Here is a 23,849-nt window from a genome sequence, read left to right on the forward strand (position 1 = left end):
TGTGAGCCAGTCAAAGACATGTATTGAGTTTGATGCATTTGGCCAAGCAGTTTCTCAGAAATCTGCTTATGTGGAAAATTTTCTCCTGAACTTCCAAGTTATAAAGTTACATAATTGTCAAAATGCAAGCTAGTTATGTAACTTGTCCAGTCAAATCATTATCTAATGACAAAAAAGACATGTTTAGAGTCTGAAAGCATTTCGGTCCTATAGCTGCTTATAAATATTTCCCAACAAAAGAGGGACAACAATAGCTCTACTCTTTAAAAATATTTTAAAACTGGAAAATCCTAATTTGATATAGCATAATTTTATTGATCCAAAGGAAAACAGCAAAATGGAAATCTCAGTCTCCAAGTATATTTTATACTAATAACAATTTCAAACATCATTGTCCGAGAGGGTATGTTTTCTTCTGGAAAGGGTTGAACAACATAGGGTCCTTCATGTACTTTGGATTCTTGTATGTATTTGGCATAAAACCTGAAAGAAGAACAATAAATAAGTTATTTTCATCATGATTTTATTTTAGACTTTATCAAAAAACGTAGTAAGGAAACAACACGTCAAAACAAGGGCAAAGTTAAATTATTTTTATTTATCTACCGGTTTTGGTCAGTTATAGACCTTCATCAAGATACCTGATGATTTTATTTTGTTTGTGATAGAATGATGACCAATTCCCTTTGCTTTGAGCAATTAATCAGCTGTGAAAATTGTTCAGTTATCCATTATATATTAATAATATTACTAACAACGGAATAATACTACAACTGAAACTCGGTATCTCAATTTCAAAGGGATCATGCCTGTTTAAGTTCAAGACAGCTGAAATTCTACTTAAAATGATATTTTGTGCACATGTTTTCAGGATGGGACAAGATATATGGAATTTTGAGATAAATGAGTTAGAAATATGGTTTCAACTGTATTTGACATACACCAATACCTTTACAATGACTTACATTTAAGACAATCTTTGTTATGGAGTTTCACCTGTATTTGACATACACCAATACCTTTACAATGACTTACACTTAAGACAATCTAGGTAATCAGTTTCGTACAGCAGGGAGTGATAGAATTTTTTCACCAATTTCGAAAAGAGAATAATTAGGAAATTTTGTCTAAAATTTGGTAAAGTTTAAAAAAAGGACTTATTGGTCTATGTTTTTCCCTTCAAAAGGAATCAAAATCATTATGATATTGCTGAAAACCTTCAAATAATTTTGCAAGTTTTCTTGTTTAACTTCAAGCCCCTGTGATCGTCTAAAATTTGACTGAAATGACCTTTCTAAGACAAACTTTATTCAGAACATTTAAAATAGTTTAGTTAAAAGTGAAAAAAAATTCATGATATAATTGCCTTACATGGCATTTTGTAAATTAAAAAAGAGTTTAGTGGCCGAAAGTTGGGTGCAAGTAAATACATATACGCTTGTGTAAAATTACTGCTCTTTTGAAGACTATGGTTTTTGAATCTTCTGTAATCTATTTTTGTGTATAACAGGGTGTTACATGGCATGTCAATTTTAGGGCTCCAGCGGATGCATATACCAAACAAGGAGCTGCCTTTTCAAAACGCCAAATCATGCCCTCAGGTGTATGACCAAAGATGTTGTTTTTTGAGGTTTTTAAGTTTAAAGGTGAAGGTCATATGAAGGTCAAGGTCATCTATATATGGGTCAATTTGTAGGTCTTGCCACAAGGTTTTTTTAATAAGAGAATGAAATAAATTGGGTCATTTGTGTGGGCTATAGGACCAAAATTGTTGTTTATCAATGTTTTAAGTCTGAAGGTGCAGGTCATATGAAGGTCAAGGTCATTTTGCAGGCTTTGCAATAAAGATTGTTGAGTGTGAGTATGAACTAAATCGGGTCATTAATGTGGGCTGTATGTAATCTGGTTCATACTTATGGAACAGAAAGTTCAATCACTATAATGCCCGGCGGCATCAAATGGGAGTCCGGCCATAAATTATAGGAATCAAAATCTATACAGTGTAAACTATTTTATTAATTTTTAATCACATACAGTACAAGTCACTTATAGCCAACTCATTTAACAGCAAATCTTGATTATAACAATCTCATTTTTCTGGCTTTTATTTGATTGACTTTATCTCTAAGGTAAACCCTTGGTGACAACAAGAGTGCCAGACTGTCAAAAAATACGCCAGTCATCAAACCTGGCCTAATTCAAGGGACATAATCCAAGAGTGCCTGGGGCGATTTGGGTGGTTATTGTACTTGGCCAAGATATTATGCCCACAAACATTGTCAGCAAGTCTGGTGAAGATCGGATGAAAACTGTTCGACTTAGAGAGGGGACAAGACTAAATTCGCTGTTTTTCGAATAATTCAAGGGCCATAATCCAAGAGTGTCTGAAACGATTTTGCTGGTTATCGAACTTAGCCGAGAAATTATGTCCACAAACACTGTCAGCAAGTTTGGTGAAGATCTGATGAAAACTGTTTGACTTAGAGAGGAGACAAGGCTAAATTTGCTGTTTTTCGAGTAATTCAAGGGCCATAATCTAAGAGTGCCTGGGATGATTTTGCTGGTTATTGAACTTGGCCGAGATATTATGCCTACAAACATTGTCACGGCAAGTTTGATGAAGTTCCGATGAAAACGGTTTGACTTAGAGAGCGGACATGCTTTGGACACCGACTGCCCACCCGCCGCCACGGGTGTTCACATAATAGTACGCCCCTCTCTTTCAGAGACAGGTGTATAAAAATGTGTTGTCACCACCCATTGTCATTGTGCGGTACAGTACCTTAGGCTGTATTTATAATTAGCATAAACAACTGAAAGAAATTACCTTTGAATTTTTCTGTTTTTTTAGAAATTTTCGCAAAATGACTAAAGTAGTAAATTTAAGGAATTTACGGCCACTTGAACGCCTGCCATTGTGACCCTGACCTTTGACAACTCACCATCTAAACAACAGGGGTTGTGTACTGGCAAACATCCTATGAAGTTCAACTGTAGGTCAATGTGTTCTTTATTTAGCATAAAAGCATTTCAGTGTGACCTCGACCTTTGACCTTTCAATCCACAAAACAATACGGGTCATCTAATGACCACAGGCAATCATCCTATGAAGGCAACAGCCTTGTCAGTCTTGAGGTCACTGTGACCGTGACTGCTGACCCCTAAAGCAAAAGACCACAGGCCGTAGTTTGAAAATTGTAGGTCATAGTCTTTTTCAGTTACTGAGCTGAATCTCTTTTCAGACTTGAGATACTGTGCCTTGAGTTTTGACATACTGGCCCCACAAACAATAGGGAATTCTCTACACTAACAGATCTGAGGAAGTCATCTTATGAAGTTTGACAATTGTGGGCGAAGCATTCTCCAGTTATCTATTTAAAATCAAATTGTCTACCGACCAACAGACCAACTAATAGACAGACAGACAGACAGACAGACAGACAGACAATGAACAAAACAATATAATGCCCCTTCTTTAAGATGGCATAACAACCTAAATTAAATTTATATTTCTATATTGCCCTCTGTCCATTTATGTTTTAAGTTATTGCTGCTTGTATGAAATTATAATATTTAAATGTTTTTGTTTCTGTGGAACAAAAACAGTTTTAGTAGCTAGACACCCACCCTTTAAATAAGAAGCTTTTGTGGAAATTTAAAAATGAACTAACACTAGACTTAGTTTCAAACCCCTGTTGACTTTTATTCAATGTCAATGCAGTTTATAGTTTTTTGGAGATTAACTTGCCCGTGCTAAGACTACATGCGTAGCATAATATTTGTATAATTTCAGAAACAGAAGTTCTATTTTCAGAAATAGATAATTCCACAAGAATATAACTATTTGGTTTTCAAACAGTGCTCTATATTTACAATGACAACAATAATGTAGCATAGCGGATTTATACAACGTTTTATAAACAAACAATAAGTTTTTTGGTAAAAATGTTTGTGTATTTTTGCTTTTGGACATACATCACAGTTGCTGAATAAAACAAGAGCACCGCCTTGCGGGTGCTGACGCTCATCTGATTTTTTTTAGTGTAATAGAAATATTGTCCTACCCATGATTTTCTAAGTCTAAAAAGGGCCATCATTCTTGCAAAAAGCAGGATAGAGTTATGTTTCTTGATGTACAGTGTCCACTTATGATGGTGAAAAACTGTTGCAAGTTTTAAAGCAATAGCTTTGATAGTTTATGAGAAAAGTTGACTTAAACATAATACTCAACCAAGAAAATGATTTTCTAAGTCCAAAAGGGGCAATAATTATTGCAAAAATCAAGATGGAGTTACGCTGCTTGCTGTACAGGGTCAGCTTATGATGGTGAACAAGTGTTGCAAGTTTCAAAGCAATAGCTTTGATAGTTTATGAAAAAAGTTGACTTAAACATAAAACTAACCAAGAAATCTGATATTTTCTAAGTCCAAAAGGGGCATAAATCTTGCAAAAAGCAGGATGGAGTTATGTTTCTTGTTGTACAGGGTCAACTTATGATGGTGAACAAGTGTTGCAAGTTTTAAAGCAATACCTTTGATAGTTTAGGATAAAAGCTGACCTAAACATAAAACTTAACCAAGAAAACTGATTTTCTAAGTCCAAAAGGGGCAATAAATCTTGCAAAAAGCAAGATGGAGTTATGTTTCTTGCTGTACAGGGTCAGCTTATGATGGTGAACAAGTATTCCAAGTTTCAAAGCAATAGCTTTGACAGTTTGGGAGAAAAGTTGACCTAAACATAAAACTTAACCAAGAAATCTGATATTTTCTAAGTACAAAAGGGGCCATAAATCTTGCAAAAAGCAAGATGGAGTTATGTTTCTTGCTATACAGGGTCAGCTTATGATGGTGAACAAGTATTCCAAGTTTCAAAGCAATAGCTTTGATAGTTTAGGAGAAAAGCTGACCTAAACATAAAACTTAACCAGGCAACGCCGACGCAGACGCCGACGCCGACGCCGACGCCGACGCCGACAACCGCTCAAGTGATGACAATAACTCATCATTTTTTTTCAAAAAATCAGATGAGCTAAAAACGATCTGTTTTTTTTGCCCTTTTAACAACTGACAAATCAGCACCCTGATTTTAAAGGTTTTCGTTCCTGAAAATTTGTCTATCAGTAAAATCGGAATAGGTGTAGTTTACAAACAATTGGAAATAAAACAGAAAATTCAATCTGTGCCTAAAAATGAGGGCCAATGCAAGAAAACAGGGCCGATATTGGGTTTAAGTACTCTGACTGGCTAATTCAAAGGGCCTTATATGGGCCAATATGGAGTGACCACTGTATTGACAATCAGCGTCGGGCCATCCATGTTGGGCCACTGGCCTTGGGCCATCCTCGGACAATTAACAAGGCTAATATGAAAGCATTTAATTAATAGCAGTGTGATGTACAGACCAAGGAATGCTCCTTAAGAATTCAAGTGAGTATATTACCAAATCTTCTGGCACATCTTATTTCTTTAGCTACTTGTCGCTGCATGTGTATACAAAGGCCTGTGATATGTCGTCCATAAATTCTTCCAGTGTATGGGGATACAAACTGACTCAATAACTGAGTGTTCTGAAAAATAATAAAATATAGGGTAATTTCTTTTGAAGAAATAAGGTCTTATCCAATTTTCAAATAAAAAGAATGCAATTTACCAATCTAAAGACTGAAAACAACAAAATTTGTTTCAAGAACTACACGGCATTCATTTCTGCTCCAAACTGCCAGAAAAATATAAATAATGCAGTAACTGTTCTTGTGTACATACCTTAACTATACAATACATAGTCTTAACGCTATAACAATGTTCAAAACTAGAAAAAGATACCGGTACTTAAGGTCACTTCAAAATTAGATAGACGTTTCAGAGGTATGATTGTTTACTTTTTGTTAAGCACTCTTTTTCCAACAGTATTTGAGTTATGTAACAACAAGCCCCCATTTCCTGTCACTGAATATGGTTTCAGGACTCTAGTTGAATTTTTTTTTTTAAGTAAACATTAAAACTTATAAGCACTTGATGTGTATTTCAAGTCAAGGACCAAACCTCTGGTCTGGTTGAGTGAAATCCCAAACAGAATACCAGGTGCACAACACATGCTATATAGCAGTCCTCTAATGACTCTAGGTCAAATACTTTTTGAGTTAAATGTGACACAAACTTTTATGCCCTTAATGCATATTCTGACTAAGTCAAGGGCCATAACTCCGGTCTTGCTAAGTGAAATAAAAAATAAAAAACTCGGGTGCACAAATTCACCTGCTGAATAATATTCCATCCTGGTGACTCTAGGTGAAATAATTCATAAGATATATGTAATATACACTGTTAAGTATTTTTCAGAAAGTAAACGACCATAACTCTGGTCTGGCTGAGTGAAATCCAAAACAAAACACTAGGTGCACAACTTTGCATACTGAATAGTATCTAATAATGTTTCATAATCAAATAGTTCTTGAGGACAAGTTGAACAAGAAACACAAACTTTTAGGACCTTTTTATGCGTAGTGTTGATTAAGTTAAGGGCCATAACTCTAATGTGGCTGAAAAAGCAATCAAAACACCCTACATGCTTCATGACAATTCTGTGAGGTTGGATGACTGGATTGAAGACTTTTGAGACATGCACGACACAAATTTGGACTGAGGGACAGTCTTTGCTATACATGTAAAACTGAAATATCTTTTACTCAAATAAACTGCTTTTACGTTTTTTACTAGTGGCTATCTCAGTCATAAAATCACTGATGGCTACCTAACTCAGATGTAAAATCACTAGCAGCCACCTCACTCACGCATTCACTGCTGGCTACCTCACTTGTGAATTCTCTATTGGCTACCTTATGCAATCAGTGGTAGCTACATCATTCATGCATTCACTGGTGGCTACTTCACTCATTAACTCTCAAGTGTCATCCTTATTAAATCACTGGTAGCTACATCACTCCTGAAATCCCTGCTGACTAACTCTTGAAATCCCTGGCGGTTACCTCATGAAATCATTGGTGGCTACCTTATTCACTAAATCATTGGTGGATGGCTACTTCACATATGAATTCATTGGAGGCTACCTAATATGAATTCATTTGTGGCTACCTCATGAAATCACTGATGGCAACCTCACTCATGGAATTCGTAATGGCTACCTCACATATGAAATCCCTGGTGGATACGGCTACATCATAAAATCGATTATGGCTACCTCACTCATTTTAATGATGGACAGTGAAATAGGGTGAGTTTAACGAGTGTTTAATGACTATGATGTGGATGACCATATTTGAGTTTTAGTAATAACAGAGTCGGGGTGAAAGTCAGAATAAATTTATGGAATATTTCTGTAAGATTTCAGCACTATGTGTAATACCATGTGGCTAATAATGTGGAACAACTATTCTAAGTTTGAATCAAATCCATTTAGTAAGCACTAAGACAGAGCAAAAGTGCTTCACAAATTTAACATGAAATTCTTCGTAAAAAGGAGGCACAGTTCATAAAATATTGGTGCAAAAGTTTGGGACATTCTGTCAACTGATTATGGGTGATGATGTGGAACAACCATTAAATCAAATCAATTCAGAAGCAATAGAGTTATGGTGACAAAGCATCAAAATTTAACTGAAATGGGTTCATAATTCATGAAATATTTGTAGAAGAGTTATGGAACTTGTGTCATATGATGGCGACAAAGTTTGAATCAAATCCATAAATTAATAACAAAAATAATAAAAGTACATCAAAATTAACCTTAAATTGCAAGTACAAAAGGGAGCATAATTCATGAAATATTTGTGCCAGACTTACCACACTTTTGTCATATGATGCTGGGGTGATGATGTGAAGCAATTTTAGTTTGAATTCAAATCCATTTAGTAATTACACAGATATTTAACCTGAAATTTTAAGTAAAAATGTGGACATAATTAATGAAATACTGGTGCAAGAATTATGACCCTGTTTATGTTTGAATCAAATCCTTTCTGTAATAACAGAGATGTCATGAAAATGCATCAAAAATTCAAAATTAACCAAAAACAAGGCTGTCCCAAAGACAGCTATATACCCCACTACTGTTATGGATAATGGAAGGGTCGATGGTATTGGGTGGAAGCACTGACATTGATAAGTATATTTTATAGTCCATGTATGACGACATCAATGAATTTGAAAATCCTTCACAAAATAGAAGGCTCAAACCTTTGACTTTGAGTTGCGACCTTGACCTGACTCATTAGTTCTGCACATCGTCTTGATGAGGTGATCAGTTGACCCAAGTTTCATGAAAATCCTTCTAGGGGCTTGGGAGAATGATAAGAGCTCAAACCTTTGACCTAGAGTTGTGACCTTGAGCTGACATGGCTGACTCATGAGTTCTGCACATCGTCTTGTTAAGGTGATCATTTGATCCAACTTTCATGAAAATCCTTCAAGAAGTTTAGGAGATAGAGCGGACACAAAATGGCAGGCTCAAAACTTTGACCTCGAGTTGTGACCTTGAGCTGACATGGCTGACTCATGAGTTCTGCACATCAACTTGATGAGGTGATCATTTGACCAAAGTTTCATGAAAATCCTTCAAGGGGTTTAGGAGATACATAGCGGACACAAAGTGTTTCTGACGGACAGACGGACGGACGTAGACCATTCCTATAACCCCCCACCACTCGTGGCAGGGGATTACTAGAGATTGTTTTTCACGAAAAACATGTCTCCCACCACTTACCACGCAGAGATTGTAAAATGCCACAAATTAAGGGCCATAACTCAATGAAAGATCACTGAACCATAACATTCCAACCATATATACAACTAGGCTTGACACTGGCAACTCAGGTGGTATCGGAAAAGTTGCACAGAACAAGGACTTTGACAAATCAAGGGTAAATAATATAAGAGAAGTGGCCAAAACACCATAAAAATCAATGAAGCAAGGGCCATTACTTTGCTGAAAATCATCAAACTGGCAAGTGCCTATAATATAAACAATGAGGCTTGGCACTGATCACTCCTGTAAAAACATCAAGTAAGAATAAAGTGAAAGTGCATCAAAACTTTAACCAAGGTGTGGACAGGGACACCAAAGCTGACACTGGTGAGTGCAGGACAGTTCTCCAAATACTTCATACAGTTTAACACTGTTACATCTTGTCTTCATTTGGTCTTTCTCCAAAGCAAATAAATACACTCAATGAGTTTCTTGCTCTTATCTATCTTACCTCTCATGTGTTAGGCTGATATAAGGCCTTTAAACTGTTACTATGACAACATATACATACCTTGTATGAGAGTTCAATGTTGTGTTGGCATAGTAAGCAACGTTTTGGTTTCTCTACATAGGGATCAGGCATATCAACGGGCTGAAAATAAGATAGTATATGCGTGTGCAATAAGTGACAAAACAAAACAAAAGAGATTATCTGATTATACGCTGAGTGTCTCTAAAACACGTAACATTAAAGCAGCTCCTCTACATCAATTTTTTAATGACTTACAATAATCATGACTAAATGTATGAATTTGCAAATATTCAATATCAACGTTAATAGGGAGAGCTTCATTAAATTTTATTGTTTTATTCTACGATTGTTCCAAATTTTCTTACTGCCATTTTCAGATATACAAGTAAAAGTTATTCTGAAAATTGTAAACACATTATAAACAAGAGCTCGTCGAACACGAAATGCCCCCCTTGATGCATTCAGTAATTGCACAAGGAACAGAAATTATATGCTCACTGTAAACAAAAGTTCTACCATTTTGAAGGCTGTAGCTACAGAAATGTGAAAGTAGGTCACTAGGTGAAGATCAAGGTCAACTCGTGTCAAGGTTCATCTTGCCATTCAAAACTATACATGTGGTCCAAATTTGAATGATGTAAGTTATGGACATGAAGATTCTAAGTTTTTCCCTATATAAGTCTATATGAACCATATGATCCCTGGGGCGGGGCCATATTTGATCCTAGAGGGATAATTTGAACAAACTTGGTAGAGAACCACTAAATGATGTTACATTACAGAATATCAAAGCCATAGTCTTTGTGGTTTGAACAAGAAGATTTTCAAAGTTTTTCCCTATATAAGTCTATGTAATCCATGTGACCCCCAGGGCGGAGCCATATTTGACCCTTGGGGAATAATTTGAACAATCTTAGTAGAGGACCACTAGATGATGTCATATACAAAATATTAAAGCCCTAGGCCCTGTGGCTTTGGACAAGAGGTTTTTCAAAGTTTTTTTCCTATATAAGTCTATATAAACCATGTGACCCCCGGGGTGGGGCCATATTTGATCCCAGGGAAATAATCTGAACAATCTTAGTAGAGGACCACTAGATTTTGCTACATACTAAATATCAAAGCCCTAGGCCCTATGGTTTTGGACAAGAAGATCAGAAACCGTTTAACTTTTCCTGGCCAATGTGACCTTGACCTTTGACCTCAAAATCAATAGGGGTCATCTGCTGGTCATGGCCAACCTAACTATCAATTTTCCTGACACTAGACCCAAGCGTTCTTGAGTTATTGCCTGGAAACCATTTTACTGTTCCTGGTCACTGTGACCTTGACCTTTGACATACTGACCTCAAAATCAATAGGGGTCATCTGCTGGTCATGACCAACCTCCCTATCAACTTTCGTGACCCTAAGCCTAAGCGTTCTCAAGTTATCATCCGGAAACCGTTTTACTGTTCTGGGTCACTGTGACCTTTACCTTTAACATACTGATCTCAAAACCAATAGGGGTCATCTGCTGGTCATTACCAACCTCCCTATCAACTTTCATGATCCTAGGCCCAAGTGTTCTTGAGTTATCATCCGGAAACCGTTTTACTATTCAGGGTCACTGTGACCTTGACCTTTGACATACAGACCTCAAAATCAATAGGGGTCATCTGCTGGTGATGACCAACCTCCCTATCAACTTTCATGATCCTAGGCTGAAGCATCTTTAAGTTATCATCCGGAAACGGATTGGTCTACATTCCGACCGACCGACAGACATCTGCAAAACAATATACCCCTCCTTCTTCGAAGGGGGGCATAATAAGGTGACATATAGGTCCATTCAGCCGGGTGTAAATTTTTATGTTTCTTGTTTGTAAGTACCATATCATTGTTGTTACACATGTCACTATAATAAATAAATTTCTTATCTTATCTTATTTTAATACCAAAGTACTCGATTGCAAAATAAAAACTTGAAAAGCATGTCATTAGGCATTAACCAACATTTTTTACAATATCTGACCCCAGTGACCTTGACCATCAAGCCCAAGATAGGACAATCCTCTACGTGAAGTTGGATGGTAATAGAGACAGCAGATATAGGGAAATTCAACAGAAATGTCCGACCAGTTACAGTATAATAGTCCTCCTTACTCTTCGAAAAGTCAACCTAAACCAAAACAAATGCTCAATAATGTGGCGCCAACTTTGCCTAAGTTTTAGGAGGAAGCAAAATACAAAAGAAAAGTTGCATGAGTGTCAAGGTTTGGGGGTTATGCAGTGGTGGTGAAGGGATACTAAGGCACAAGAAACTGAGAGTGAAAGCTTCGGTTTTAGGGGGAGCAATGTATGTTGCTGCATTCTGCACATCATTCATCACCACCTACCTCTTACCTATATTCCAAGTTTCAAGTCAATACCTTGTGGACACAAAATATGTGACAGATTTGTGACCGTAACTTGTGACATACTGACACTGTTCATGTGCTCTGCACATCTTCTCATCACCATCTAACTATATGTCAAGTTTGAACTTTGAAGTCATTATCTTGAACAGCTATTAGTTCTTAACCTTGGAGCACCATTTGTGACTTTGACCATTGACCTATCGGCCCAGTTCATGTATTCAGCATATAATCTTTACCCGCCTCTATGTCAAGTTAATAGTACTTAGTTTGAACCATTAACAAGTTATGCTCCAGACATGAAATATATGATTGTCAAGTTTGACCTCAGAGCTGTTTGTAACCTCTGACCTACTGATCAGATCCATGGACTCTGTACATCTCCTATCCCAAATTAACTAAATGTGAAGCTAAATGTCAATACATTTAATTTAAACAGTAAAAAACTCTGGACACAAATTGATGAAAAAAATACACCACCATATAATGTGTCTTGTTTTTCCAAAACAGGCATATAAAAATTATGACAAACCATATCATTTTCTGTTTCAAAGTTCATTTCCTCCAGTAATTTAGTCACTCTTTGCGGGTCAAATGGCTGATTAGATCTTGGCCGTTTTCTCCATGCTTCAAAGTTGGTGTAATTTTTCCAAGGACCAGGTTGCTCATCAATTCTTGCAGGATCACTCCTGTGTCGTTGTTTAGGTGTCCTGTCCTTATAGAAGTTTCTCATGTTAGAACTTGACCTCACACTTCCAATACCTTTGAATTATATGAAATAATGTTTAATAGCAAAATATGGTGAAATTCTTCTTGTGTATGTGTGTGTTCAGGTTTAACGTCTTTTTCAACAATTTTTCAGTCATATAAATGACGGTGTCTACTTGTAGCAGTGAGCACAATGCCCAATTTTATAGTGCTGCCTCACTGGAATATCATGCCATAGACACGTGGCATGATACCCCACCCAGTCACATTATACTGACACCGGGCTGACCAGTCCTAGCACTATTCCCTTAATGCTGAGCGCCAAGCGAGGAAGCTGCTAGTACCATTTTTTACGTCTTTGGTACGACGCGGTCGGGGATCAAACCAACAACCTCCCGCACTCGAAGCGGACGCTCTACCACCAGGCTACCGAGGCGGTCTTCTTGACAATATGGACTCTGGGACAAGCTAAAACTGCGACTTTTTTCCGATAACTGTATGTTTTGCACTTGCAAACATATCCATTCCCAACTGAAACAGGATCCCTGCAAAGCTAGACAATATACGCCTGGAGTTCTTCATCATCAGAGGAATAACAAGTTTCATATGAACTGGATGTAGACTATAGTCAAATACACAGAGTCAAATGTATTTGTCATTGTTAGGTCCAATAGACAGGGCGTGTATTCACTATATAACACAGGTTGATATTCTGCTACTTCACAATTATGAAATGGCTTCTTCACAATTCAAAAACAGCCTCTTTACAACAGAAAAAACCAAAAGACCGAGTATTGTAGTGACAATACAGAAGTCCCCTACCAGTGGTAAACTTTTTGCAGCCTACTTGGCAAGTGAACATCTTTTGAAGTGCATAGCAATGAATGCATTGATATATAATTGCATACACCTTCCAAAACAGTGCATAAAATAGTATGACTATACATGTCACATGGCAAACATTTGACTTTGACAGCACCGGAAGTGCACTGCAGACGTACAACAAAATTTCCATCAATTTTTTAATCTTACCATCCACCGGGACATTTTTATAATGGATGAAAATTTGCATTGTAAAGTTGATAAACACCTTCGTATCCCATACATTTGAGATTGTTTACAAGTGAAATGAACTGCGGGTTTTTTCTGTCAAAGCACTGTGTAACTACCTCATCGAAAACCCCAAATTAATCTAAAATGAAGTCAAAACAACAATGGCACCGAGATAGGTGTGCGTACAATTACAGGGTAGCAACAATATGATTTCCGCTTTGCCTATATCGCAAGGTAGTGTTTCCTGCAGACTTAAAAAGGGGCATGGTGCTTCCACAGAAAAAGGGCACTTTTAGCACACATTTGTCCAAGTGTGCTTGTCTGAGTCATTTTTCATACTTTTTTCACATTGCAGATCTGAGAATCTTTCATATATCATCGTAGATATTTAGTATTATTCTTTAGATAATGCCTACCATGTTGTGAAAGAGCTTTCCTTTCTTTTGTTCAAAGATGACTTTTTTTAAAATGCCATCGATGATTCTTACTTTCAAACATTCTCATTCTGTTACCCTCATGAAGTGTTGGCTTGCATTTTCAGAGACAGATATTAGCTGATAATTAATAAGCAACAAGTTTTATTGAAAAACTTTTAATTGTCTATTATCAAATGAGCAAGTACATTTTGTCAATCATCGACAGATCATTCCACCATTGATTTATATATGTTAAAAGCTGCTTTAAGCATAGGCAGTTTGTCAAATCTACATGAAACTGATGACTTTATACCTATATTAAACCCATTGTTCTTCATTGTCAGTAAGATTTAAGACAACAAATCGACATGAAAAGTTTTATTTTCTAGTGTTTTTTCGGCATGCAAAAACGATAGTAGAATGTGACATAAAAAGTACATGCTGTGAAATTTGCTAAATTAAAACGTCTGCCACAATTTTTTTATTATTCCCTCGTTGCTGCGATAAATACACTAGTTTGAATCAAAATAACTGACTGTATGAATCTGTTTTTCCATCTAATCATACAAGTATTCAGTAATATAAACATAAATGTGGATACTTACGGTTAATTGCGAGAAATAACTCGAAATTTCGGCGTATAGTGACGCTTGTGGCCAAGCACTTTCAATTTAAATTTTGGCCTTATAAAAACATTTTGACGAACTATTAATGAAAACAAACCTAGGGCCTTGCATTTTTAATTGATTCATTGAAATCTCGATAAGATTTTATAACTTCATTGCTAAGTTATCGGTTATTTTCATACCGATGTGTGTTTTCAAATTTTCAAGATGGCAGAGACTTGTGGCATCGGCGCGTCATGTGCTTGGATAGTACGGCTCCGTATTTATAAATCAAGACATCAGTGGATTTAAATGAATTTGGTATCATTCTAAAGCTTAAACGTTTCTCTAAATATCTATATAAATGAAATCCGTAAAGGAATAAAATAAATCTTGTAGATAAAATCGATATAAACTATTTCGAGTCTGGTCAATTTTCATGGTTCGGTAAGCAAAGGGCAAATATTCAATATTTTAATTTCTAAAGACATGATGACCGCATCGAAAAATGTGCAACAATCAATCTACATTTTAAATGATTACAACCTTTTAAAATAATTATCGTTTAACTGACCATCTTCAAACATCTATTCCATAAAGGCTACATGTAGCTTCACTGCCAATGTGTTAAAAACAACAAATTTTCGTCTACTGTTCCCAATTAAAGTATCGTAAAACAGTAATTGATTGCATAATCCTGTCAGTTCTAAATTAGGGTCATCAAGAGATCGCGACGTGCGTTCAATATGTACGTTTGATGCACCCACGTGTCAGCCTGTTGATCAAAGCCGCTAATCGACGGTACAATACACGGAACATTTGCTATCCTAGCTGGTTTTGAAAGGGCACTTGTCAAGATAAATACACAAGGTTGATAAAATAAAAGTGCACTCGGCGCAAACGGGCAGTTTGAAGGGCAGCATGGCGGCACTTCAAAAGGGGCATGGTGCTGCGCCATGTTAAAAATGCCTGCAGGAAACATAATAGGGGATTTATCCATGGCGCAAAGCGCCGGGGATAAAAAACCCGAGACGGTAACATCCGTATATAGTTATTCGTCTTTGTTATCTGCATATACTGAGGCAATTTTTTCGATGTTTTCCGGTTCCAGTTTATATACACACAGCAGACTGGTTGTCTGCATGAACATCCGAGCACCCCAAATCAGTCATAGAAATTCGTAAACCGCGCTAACATGATCAGTCAGGGGTGTAACTGTTTTAAGTTATGTAACCTATTTTAGTTACTTTTTCAAGCATTTTATAACCTGTATTAGTTATAAAATATTGTTAACTCGGGTAAGTTATTCAATAAAAGTCTTTTTGCTCTTCTCACAAAGTGACCTTTATAGTGAAATTAGTAGCAAACTGTGATTAATCAAATTCTCTTTTAGTCTGATCATGACCTGATAAGCATAATGGGATGTTAAGAGTTTTATAGCTTTAAAACTCTTGCGTAAAACTTTATCAGCCTTGCGTAAAAATTTTTACTGCAGAGCTGGAAAGATAAAACGTCAAGGATTCAGGTAATAATAGCATTAGTCACATTCAAAATACGGAATTGGCACAGGAGGGCTTTATAATATTTTATGATAACTGAAACAAGTTATGAAAGTATAAGCAATAACTCAAATGGGTTATAAACTGCGATAACTTTAAACAGTTACACTCCTGACTGATGATTATTTTACTTCTTTTTCGTAATGAAAACTGTACATGCAACTGAAAAACACTTTTAAAAACAGTAAGGAAGTGAAAAGGCCTTCAAGTTTCTGCGTGGAGTGCAAACAAACAAAAAAAAATCCTAAAGCTAGTGCGAGAACGCTGAATGACGTCACCGTCATGGCTTCCGTAAATTTTGCAAAGTATGATATTCGCTGTAAGAGGTATGATGACACTAAATGTAAACTACAGTTTAGAGCGAAGTTTCACTTTTTTGAGCATTGAATATTTCTTTCTAAGCGGATATATAAAAGATAAATCCCCAATGCTAGGCGGTGCCTTAATTCATATTAAATTTACAAGGCCAGCACACATAGCCACAGGGTTAGATGCTTACTTTTTTTCTAACAATCCTGGCGGGATTCCTCCTTACAAATTCAGCTGTCCCTCCCTGATTTCAGGAATCAGGGCTCGAGCTAGGGAGCGACTTGAGCGAAATAGTCGCTTTGTAGCTCCCCACTTCGCTCTAATCTAACATCAAAGCGAAATTCAAGTCGCCCGATTTTTTTATTGACACACCTCCAGTTATCCGCTATCGGCCTGTTGACATTTGACTGGAATACTTGAAAGCATAATTTAAGCTCCGCCTACTTCAGATTACGGAGAAGTGCAAAGGTGACACTTGTTTTGTAAACTGACTGTTGATAAACAAAGCAGTAGGGATTTATATTACATAAGCTTACACATTCTTTTTTGACCTTTAGAAAGTATCTTACCGTGACCAGCTCGAGTAATTTCCTCTAATCCACTTAATTTTACTCGTATTTTTCAAAACCCAAACTTGGGAAACATAATATTATCACTGACACTTTCTGTGAATGAAATAACGTAACTGAAATTTACGCAAATTGTTGACACCTGCCATCAGAAACTGGGTTAAACCAGTTTGACAACTGTTTCTTTTAATGTGTGCCGACACCAGCATATCAAAGAGACACCAGCAGATCAAAGAAGAGGTGTATTCTTTGTGATGTCATAGTGATGTCACTGCTATTGACATGTATTTAATTCATACTGTACACTTGTTATTTAAAGTCACTGACTTTGGGGGCTTGATTTATTTTTTGCTGATATGGAATTAACTTTTTTTTTTTAAATTCTTTTCATATTTAAAGGGTTTTCTTGGTTTGGGCAAGCATTGCAAGGGTGAAAAAAAAACTTGAATTTGCAGTTTAAGCACATTAGATTCACAAGGTTTAAAATGATAAGAAAACAAAATCACTGACATTTTCAGTGAATTTGTTATTTACTTTAAATTAATAAACAAAGACAGGAAATAATAAAAATAGTAAATTATATTAAGCATAATTAGTTCCTTTTTCAACTTGCATGTCATGGTTCTAAAATCTTTCCCATTTTCCCTAAAATCTCGCCACTTCTCCCTAAAATCTCTCCACTTCTCCCTAATCTTAGCTGAGGGAGAAGTGACTTCTCCCTAAAATCTTAGCCTAGCTTAAGCCCTGAGGAATCCCTCCCATTTTCAGTGATTTTATCGATTGTTAACACTATTTAAAAAGATTCAATAAACATATATAACCAAAGCAAATACATCTTTCTTTTATTTATATTTATTGAACATAAAGAATCGATACATTAACATTTGTAGTCCTTCAGCCATGAACTTTGAAAATAACGCGGAACCAGTCTACATACATGTATGTATTCGAGAGTAAACATCCGGTCTGTGGTTAGAACAGATGACCAGGGGTGTAAAAAAAAATTTCACTTCACTCGCCCTGCAGGACTAGTAGCCAGTAATATCTCGCCCTTAGTGAACAGCCACTCGCCCTAATAACTGACACTTTTAATACTGTCACTTTTATGAAAGGAGTATTATGTACAATAGTATTATTTCCCGAAAAATATTTATTCTGAAAAGTGTCTAAAAAATTTGGACACAATAATCATCGTCCATCCACCCGTGTTGAAAGAGATGGGAAAAAACGTTAAAGATTATCGGTAATTATTCAGTTGATAAACTAAGTAATTGACCTTGTTTTCATGATCAATTTACACCCCCTCAAAGAGCTAAAAGAAGTGTGTCAGTATCTTGACATCTGAAGTGGAGATCAAAGCGGTATTTTTGCTGAGATTGTCATGGCATTACGTCATGTTTTCGCGCCATGTGACACATCACTGTCTGATCGTACCGCATCGGTTCTTAAAATTGCTGAGAAAAAGTTTCTTCTTTAATTTGTTATCAAAAGCGAATGTGCTATATCCCGTATAAAAGGTAAATGTCTCAAACGATAGTTACTATAGTGGATATCCTACGTCCGTGACCTATTTGCCCTCAAGGAATTTACGTTATTGTTTGACAATAAAAACTTAAATTGTTGGTCAAAAAATACATGTACAAAGATTCATTTAAAACTTATTAAAAACCGCAATGACATCACATTGCTTTATTTTAAAATCGCATTTTTATTTACGTTCACGAGGTCACGTAACCTATTCTGCCGCACTAACAGAAATCTCATCTGTTTGCCAAAAATCGTTTTACTCCATGTATTGTAATTGCTGCCGCTTTTTCATTATTTAAGATTTTTTTATTCTGTTTTTTGTTCCTTCTGGTCAAAAGTCTGAATTTTATGCCCAGAGTATTCATCATTTATTTACTTTTAGAAAGAAATAAGTAACTAAGATCGCGCTGTTTGAATTTTTACAAATGATTATATGAAAATTCGACCGTTTTTATAGAATTTTGCCTACATTTCTGTCGATATCTTATTAAAATCATTATAGAATTCAAATAGAATTATTTCTCAAGAGGTGTTGAAAACTTGAAGTGAAAATGTTAAAAAATGAATGCACTACGCACGGTTTTTGTGTACGTATCGATGTAAATTAGATATTTAATACGATAGGTCGCACGTGCTTGTGGAATGGAAAATTACCGGCATGACGTTTTGATATCTTTACGATTCGCGGGTAAATTCCAGTCAATCCAGGTAGCGACTGAACCATCTCAATGTTTGTTGACGTTTTGGAGTTGTAATTTCTGAATTTTGGTAAAGTAAGGACGTAAAAAAACCACTTGCCCGATCGGTCGAGTATACAGCGAGGTCCACTCGTCCTACTCAGACTTTAACTCGCCAATGCGAGCGGGCGAGTGGAATTTTACACCCCTGCAGATGTCGACTTCGAAAATCGTTTCAAAGCAAGGTTTTTCTGTCATTTTGGTATTTTTGATAAGTTTTTTTAGCTATAGATATTGAACTGAAAACTTACTGTCCCGATGGGACAGCCAGCTTCCAAGTTCAGGAGGCCCTCCGCTAAAATAGGTGTCCTCGGGATCGCGGGACTGCGTTAAGATCGAACCCTGAGCCAGCATACACGGAATCATTCTGGGTAATCCTGGGGAGTGAAACGAATGCCTAGCTGGTTGCCAGCCACAAAACGGTGTACACCACAAATTGGCCCATAAAATTTGAATGAAGAACCGTAATTTTTGTTATCAGGCTGGGGCACCTCTAGTGTATGGATTTTGACTATGTAGGAAACTGACATTGTACTGTAAAAGAACACTTTTTTATTTTTAATGAGAAACGTTTTGAAATGTGAAATTCACACTAAATTAGCTAATTACCTCCAAATACCCGATGAAGGGACGATAATTTGCAAAAGGTCAGCGGTTTCCCAATGGGCGCTGCCATCTTTCTTTACTTGATTTATTTCTTTGGTTAAAAGAGAATTTAATCGAGGTGGGCTTTAATACTGTTATCATGGAACATAGCTAAAAATATTCAGCTCAGAGATGTTTATATGCTGTTATGGATCTCTGCGCTGAAACGAATCCCGTACTAAAACCTAACCAGGAATCGTGCCAGAAGTCTGTCACGCTATAATTTCATCAAATGAAATGCAATGAACTCACCTTTTGTTTTAAAATGTTTCTAATTATTTTTTCTTTTGATCTGGTATAAAATAATCCATGCAACATAATTTGAACACAAGTTATACACACAAGTTTCAAATTGGTACCCCTGTCTGCAATATTGTGTCCACCATTGCAGTTGTCACCTGATCTGGGTAATCTTCATTTGAAAACCAATATTCGGTATAGAATTGTTATTTATTGACATTTTCTAAGAACTTAAACTTTCTAGGATATGTTTTAATGAATTTTTATCGAAATTGGTTATGTTTATGATTAAAATAAATGCATTAATAAGTGAAATTTTGAACTTGATTTTCAAAAATAACCACGTGCTCTGAACTGTTGCATGACGTCATCCATTTCTCACGAGAGAAGTGTGCGAGATGCGGTTTGATACCGGTTAGTTAACCAAATGGGGTTCCGCCATAACTTAATGGACGCGACCATCAGAGAATAAAAATAGCGTCAGTTAAGTTATGGTAGCCATGGACGCGACCATCAGAGAATAAAAATAGCGTCAGTTAAGTTATGGTAGCCAGAACTACATGGAACAAAGAGCTATAAAAATAAATGAAGTAGAAGCAGAAAATATTTTACATTGCTAAATTATACATGTAAAACTTATTTCATGCAGCAAAACATTTGTATATGTAACCGGCAAATAATACGATAAATAATATGATTCTTAAAAGATGGAAGTTGTTAAGTATATAATCAAGTATTATAATGTAATGTTTTACAATTAGGAAATTATGAAAATATGTGTCTACAAAGGAGTATCAAACAAACAGACTTGAAGAAAGACTGTATTAAACAACAATGTTCTTTTTAATGTTGAGGCAATTTTCTTTCTTAACTTTAAACATTTCCGCAACTTTAAACATTTCCGCCCTCTTTAATCTTTTAAGTAATGATTATGAAAAAAAAAGATTTTTTTTAAAATATAAAGACACTCCAGATAAATACTATTTATAGGTATCGAGTCAAATGGCATTTACCATCTTTATATTTTCAAAGGATACAACGGTTCAAAATAATGTTAACAAAATCATTATCATATTTGATAAAATCAAAATTATATCGAGGGGTAAGTGCCAGAACCTGCTATGTGCATATTTTAAAATTTTAAAGAAAAGCATTTTTTGTCTTTTCTTTTTAATAGTAGGGGTTTTGAGATATCAAAACTATAGTTTTATTTACCTTACTATTATCAGGAAGGTCTAATACGTTTAGCATGTTAAGAATATGACTGTAATCTATGTATCATGTTTGTCACACACCGTCACATTGTCAGTCACATTTAAAATATAGTGGTTAATTGACTCTCAGTTTTTAGTTACTTTCGGAATCATTGCTTGAATCTCGAATTGCATTTGGTACTGGTAAACATGCAATCTCTAGTAGTGTTTTTGCTGGTAAAATAAAAAAGTGGAAAACCACAGGTCGCCCAACACGACATAAAGGAAAATGTTGCAGGCTCAGTTTGATTGAGCCTGTTCATGGACGGTAGTGGAAGTGCAAGCTACTGTCAATGCCCTCTAACCCCAGGTTGAGCAGAATTCAACATTTACACATGTTATAAGGACCAGATTGTAATTTAGAGACATCCGTAGATGTATTCATACGGCGGTGCACATGAAACACTCAATGATGCACGGAGTGCAATTCCATGAAAAGCGGCGTATGGACCTCAGATAAAATAACGGATGCGCCATAAACGAGAAAACAATAGGCAGAACTAAATAAACTGTAATTTATAGAGGGGAAATTTTTAAAACTTATGAAACCTATTTTTTGTTTCTCATTTCCTGGTACATTGTTTTAGTTTAATCATATTTTATTGTACATATACAGAAACACAAACAACAATCACATACATCAAATATATCATATATACAAATGGGTTGGGCCAAAAGTTATGACAACATTATCGAGGGCCCTTCCCATTGTTATTTATCACTGTACTAATCATATTGTGACAACTGCTAATGCCAGTTGGAAAATTTAATGTTTTAAAACAAAGGTTCTTATGATTTGTACAGAATACATCTAAAAGGGAGGTAGGACAATCCTTTTTAAGTTAAAAATTTCTATAATGTCCAGGAGTGGTTTACTTTTGGATTCAGACAAAAGGTCATAGTTCAAATCCCCTAGTACGGCATAATAGTCAAAACTTTTCATCAAATAAACTATTTTGCATAGACGGAGGTCTGCAAATACAGAAAAACACCATTTTGATTTGTTCAAATTTACCTCATATATAATGTTTCCAAGATGTTCAGATTCAATGTTTCTCATCAAATTTTGACTTACACTATTAATGTTCAGATGGGCCACTATAATTTTTTATGATGCATCCTGCAAAGTTCAGCTAGCACCTTGAAAGCAGAGTCACACGTGGCGTCTGATGATGTGTTAAGATCGACTTCCGTCAAATCGACACAAAAGAAAGAGTCTGTAAAGTGAAAGTTTTTACTCGTTGCAGATCCAGGGATCAGAACTGTTACCAAGGGTTCTATATTCCATTGGAGTTACATTTGCACACTTGATGTGAATCCATTTATAACACACCTCACACTCTAGAGCTCTGTGATTGCTGGCAACTGGTCTGTTGCATATACCACATAGGTATTTTGTTGGTCCGGGATTTCGTGCGATATCTCCAACCAGGACTAGTAGATACAATTTGTAGCATTGGCTGAGTTTTATAGGCAAAGATGATACAGTGTGAAAGTATGAAAGCGCAATCACAGTACACAGGCACGTTCATCCTAAATCAATCCAAAATGAAATATATGCGGTGAGATATTGAACCCCTTTCAAATGAAACAACTTTTTTACATTTCAATTTTTATAATGAATATTAGTATAAAAATGTCAAAAAAGTGGTTTCTTTGCAGAAATGAGAAGATTTATGATTGTTAAACATGTTTTTATGTTATTTCGGTGTATCAGTGGGGTTGTAGAGTATGGGATTGAGGTAGTACTTGCGGATGGGGGGCTGGGGTGGGGGGTAGTAGTTTCCGACTTGGCCACGCGCCAAATACCTGTGGTGTAGATTGTATATATCATTTGTAAGGGGCTCATATTTCACCATATATTTTTGATTTTGGATTGATTTAGGATGAAAACATTGGTTTTTACCTGTCTGGTCACATTTTTTTCCCTCCCAGGTCCGATACTCGTGTCTGTGGTCAAAGAGCTATTTTATTTTATACTTCTTTGCTATGCCGTAGTGTACAATCAATGAGCTCGTGCAACATGTGGAAAACTTATTCGGAACATATTCTTTTAAAATTCAATCAAACAAAGACATTTTTGTTTACATCGACCACCGGTGAGAAAAAAAAATGAGATAAATTAAGGATTCGATGGATATTTGACGTTTTGAAATTTGAACATCACCAAATCACAGAAATAAAGAGTTGTTACATGAAAATTGCACAGTATATAAAATAAGTACAATATTCTGTAATAGGAGCGGAAAAATGTGCAGTCCGATACAGGACTCGAACCTGCAACCTTCTGCTTGCAAGTCAGATGCTCTACCAACTGAGCTAATCGGACAACCAATATCACCAACTATCACCCGATCTCTCTTACCTGTATCTTGTGTAAAACGCTGGAACACATTGTATCCTCTAGCTAAGAGATGTTTATGTTACGCGCATATAGCCAATCTGCGCATTTGGTAAATCGCGCAGCGCAAATAACCAATTTGTTATCTGCGCAACGATTTGTAAATCGGGCAACCTTATATATTTCTTATATGCGCAGGGTAACTGTCTTGCGCGTTTGGTAAATGAGTCTGCGCTTTTAACATATGGATGATATCTTC

General features: G+C 36.1%; 1 protein-coding gene and 1 non-coding gene across 2 annotated transcripts; both read right to left on the reverse strand.

Annotated features, from left to right (window-relative positions):
• Positions 1-303: 303 nt before the first annotated feature.
• LOC123547540 (uncharacterized) lies at positions 304-19,839 on the reverse strand. Its single transcript, XM_045334722.2, has 5 exons — positions 19,721-19,839; positions 12,161-12,390; positions 9,272-9,352; positions 5,440-5,566; positions 304-483 (listed from the first exon to the last, which is right to left on the reverse strand). The coding sequence occupies exons 1-5, from the start codon at positions 19,785-19,787 to the stop codon at positions 389-391; spliced, it is 600 nt and encodes a 199-aa protein (XP_045190657.1). The 5' UTR covers positions 19,788-19,839; the 3' UTR covers positions 304-388.
• A 3,666-nt stretch (positions 19,840-23,505) lies between these two features.
• On the reverse strand, positions 23,506-23,578 carry Trnaa-ugc (transfer RNA alanine (anticodon UGC)). The gene has a single exon. It is a non-coding gene; the product is annotated as a tRNA-Ala (tRNA).
• Between the last annotated feature and the right edge of the window lie 271 nt (positions 23,579-23,849).

The sequence above is a fragment of the Mercenaria mercenaria genome, chromosome 9 (assembly GCF_021730395.1).
Source record: "Mercenaria mercenaria strain notata chromosome 9, MADL_Memer_1, whole genome shotgun sequence".
Taxonomy (NCBI): domain Eukaryota; kingdom Metazoa; phylum Mollusca; class Bivalvia; order Venerida; family Veneridae; genus Mercenaria; species Mercenaria mercenaria.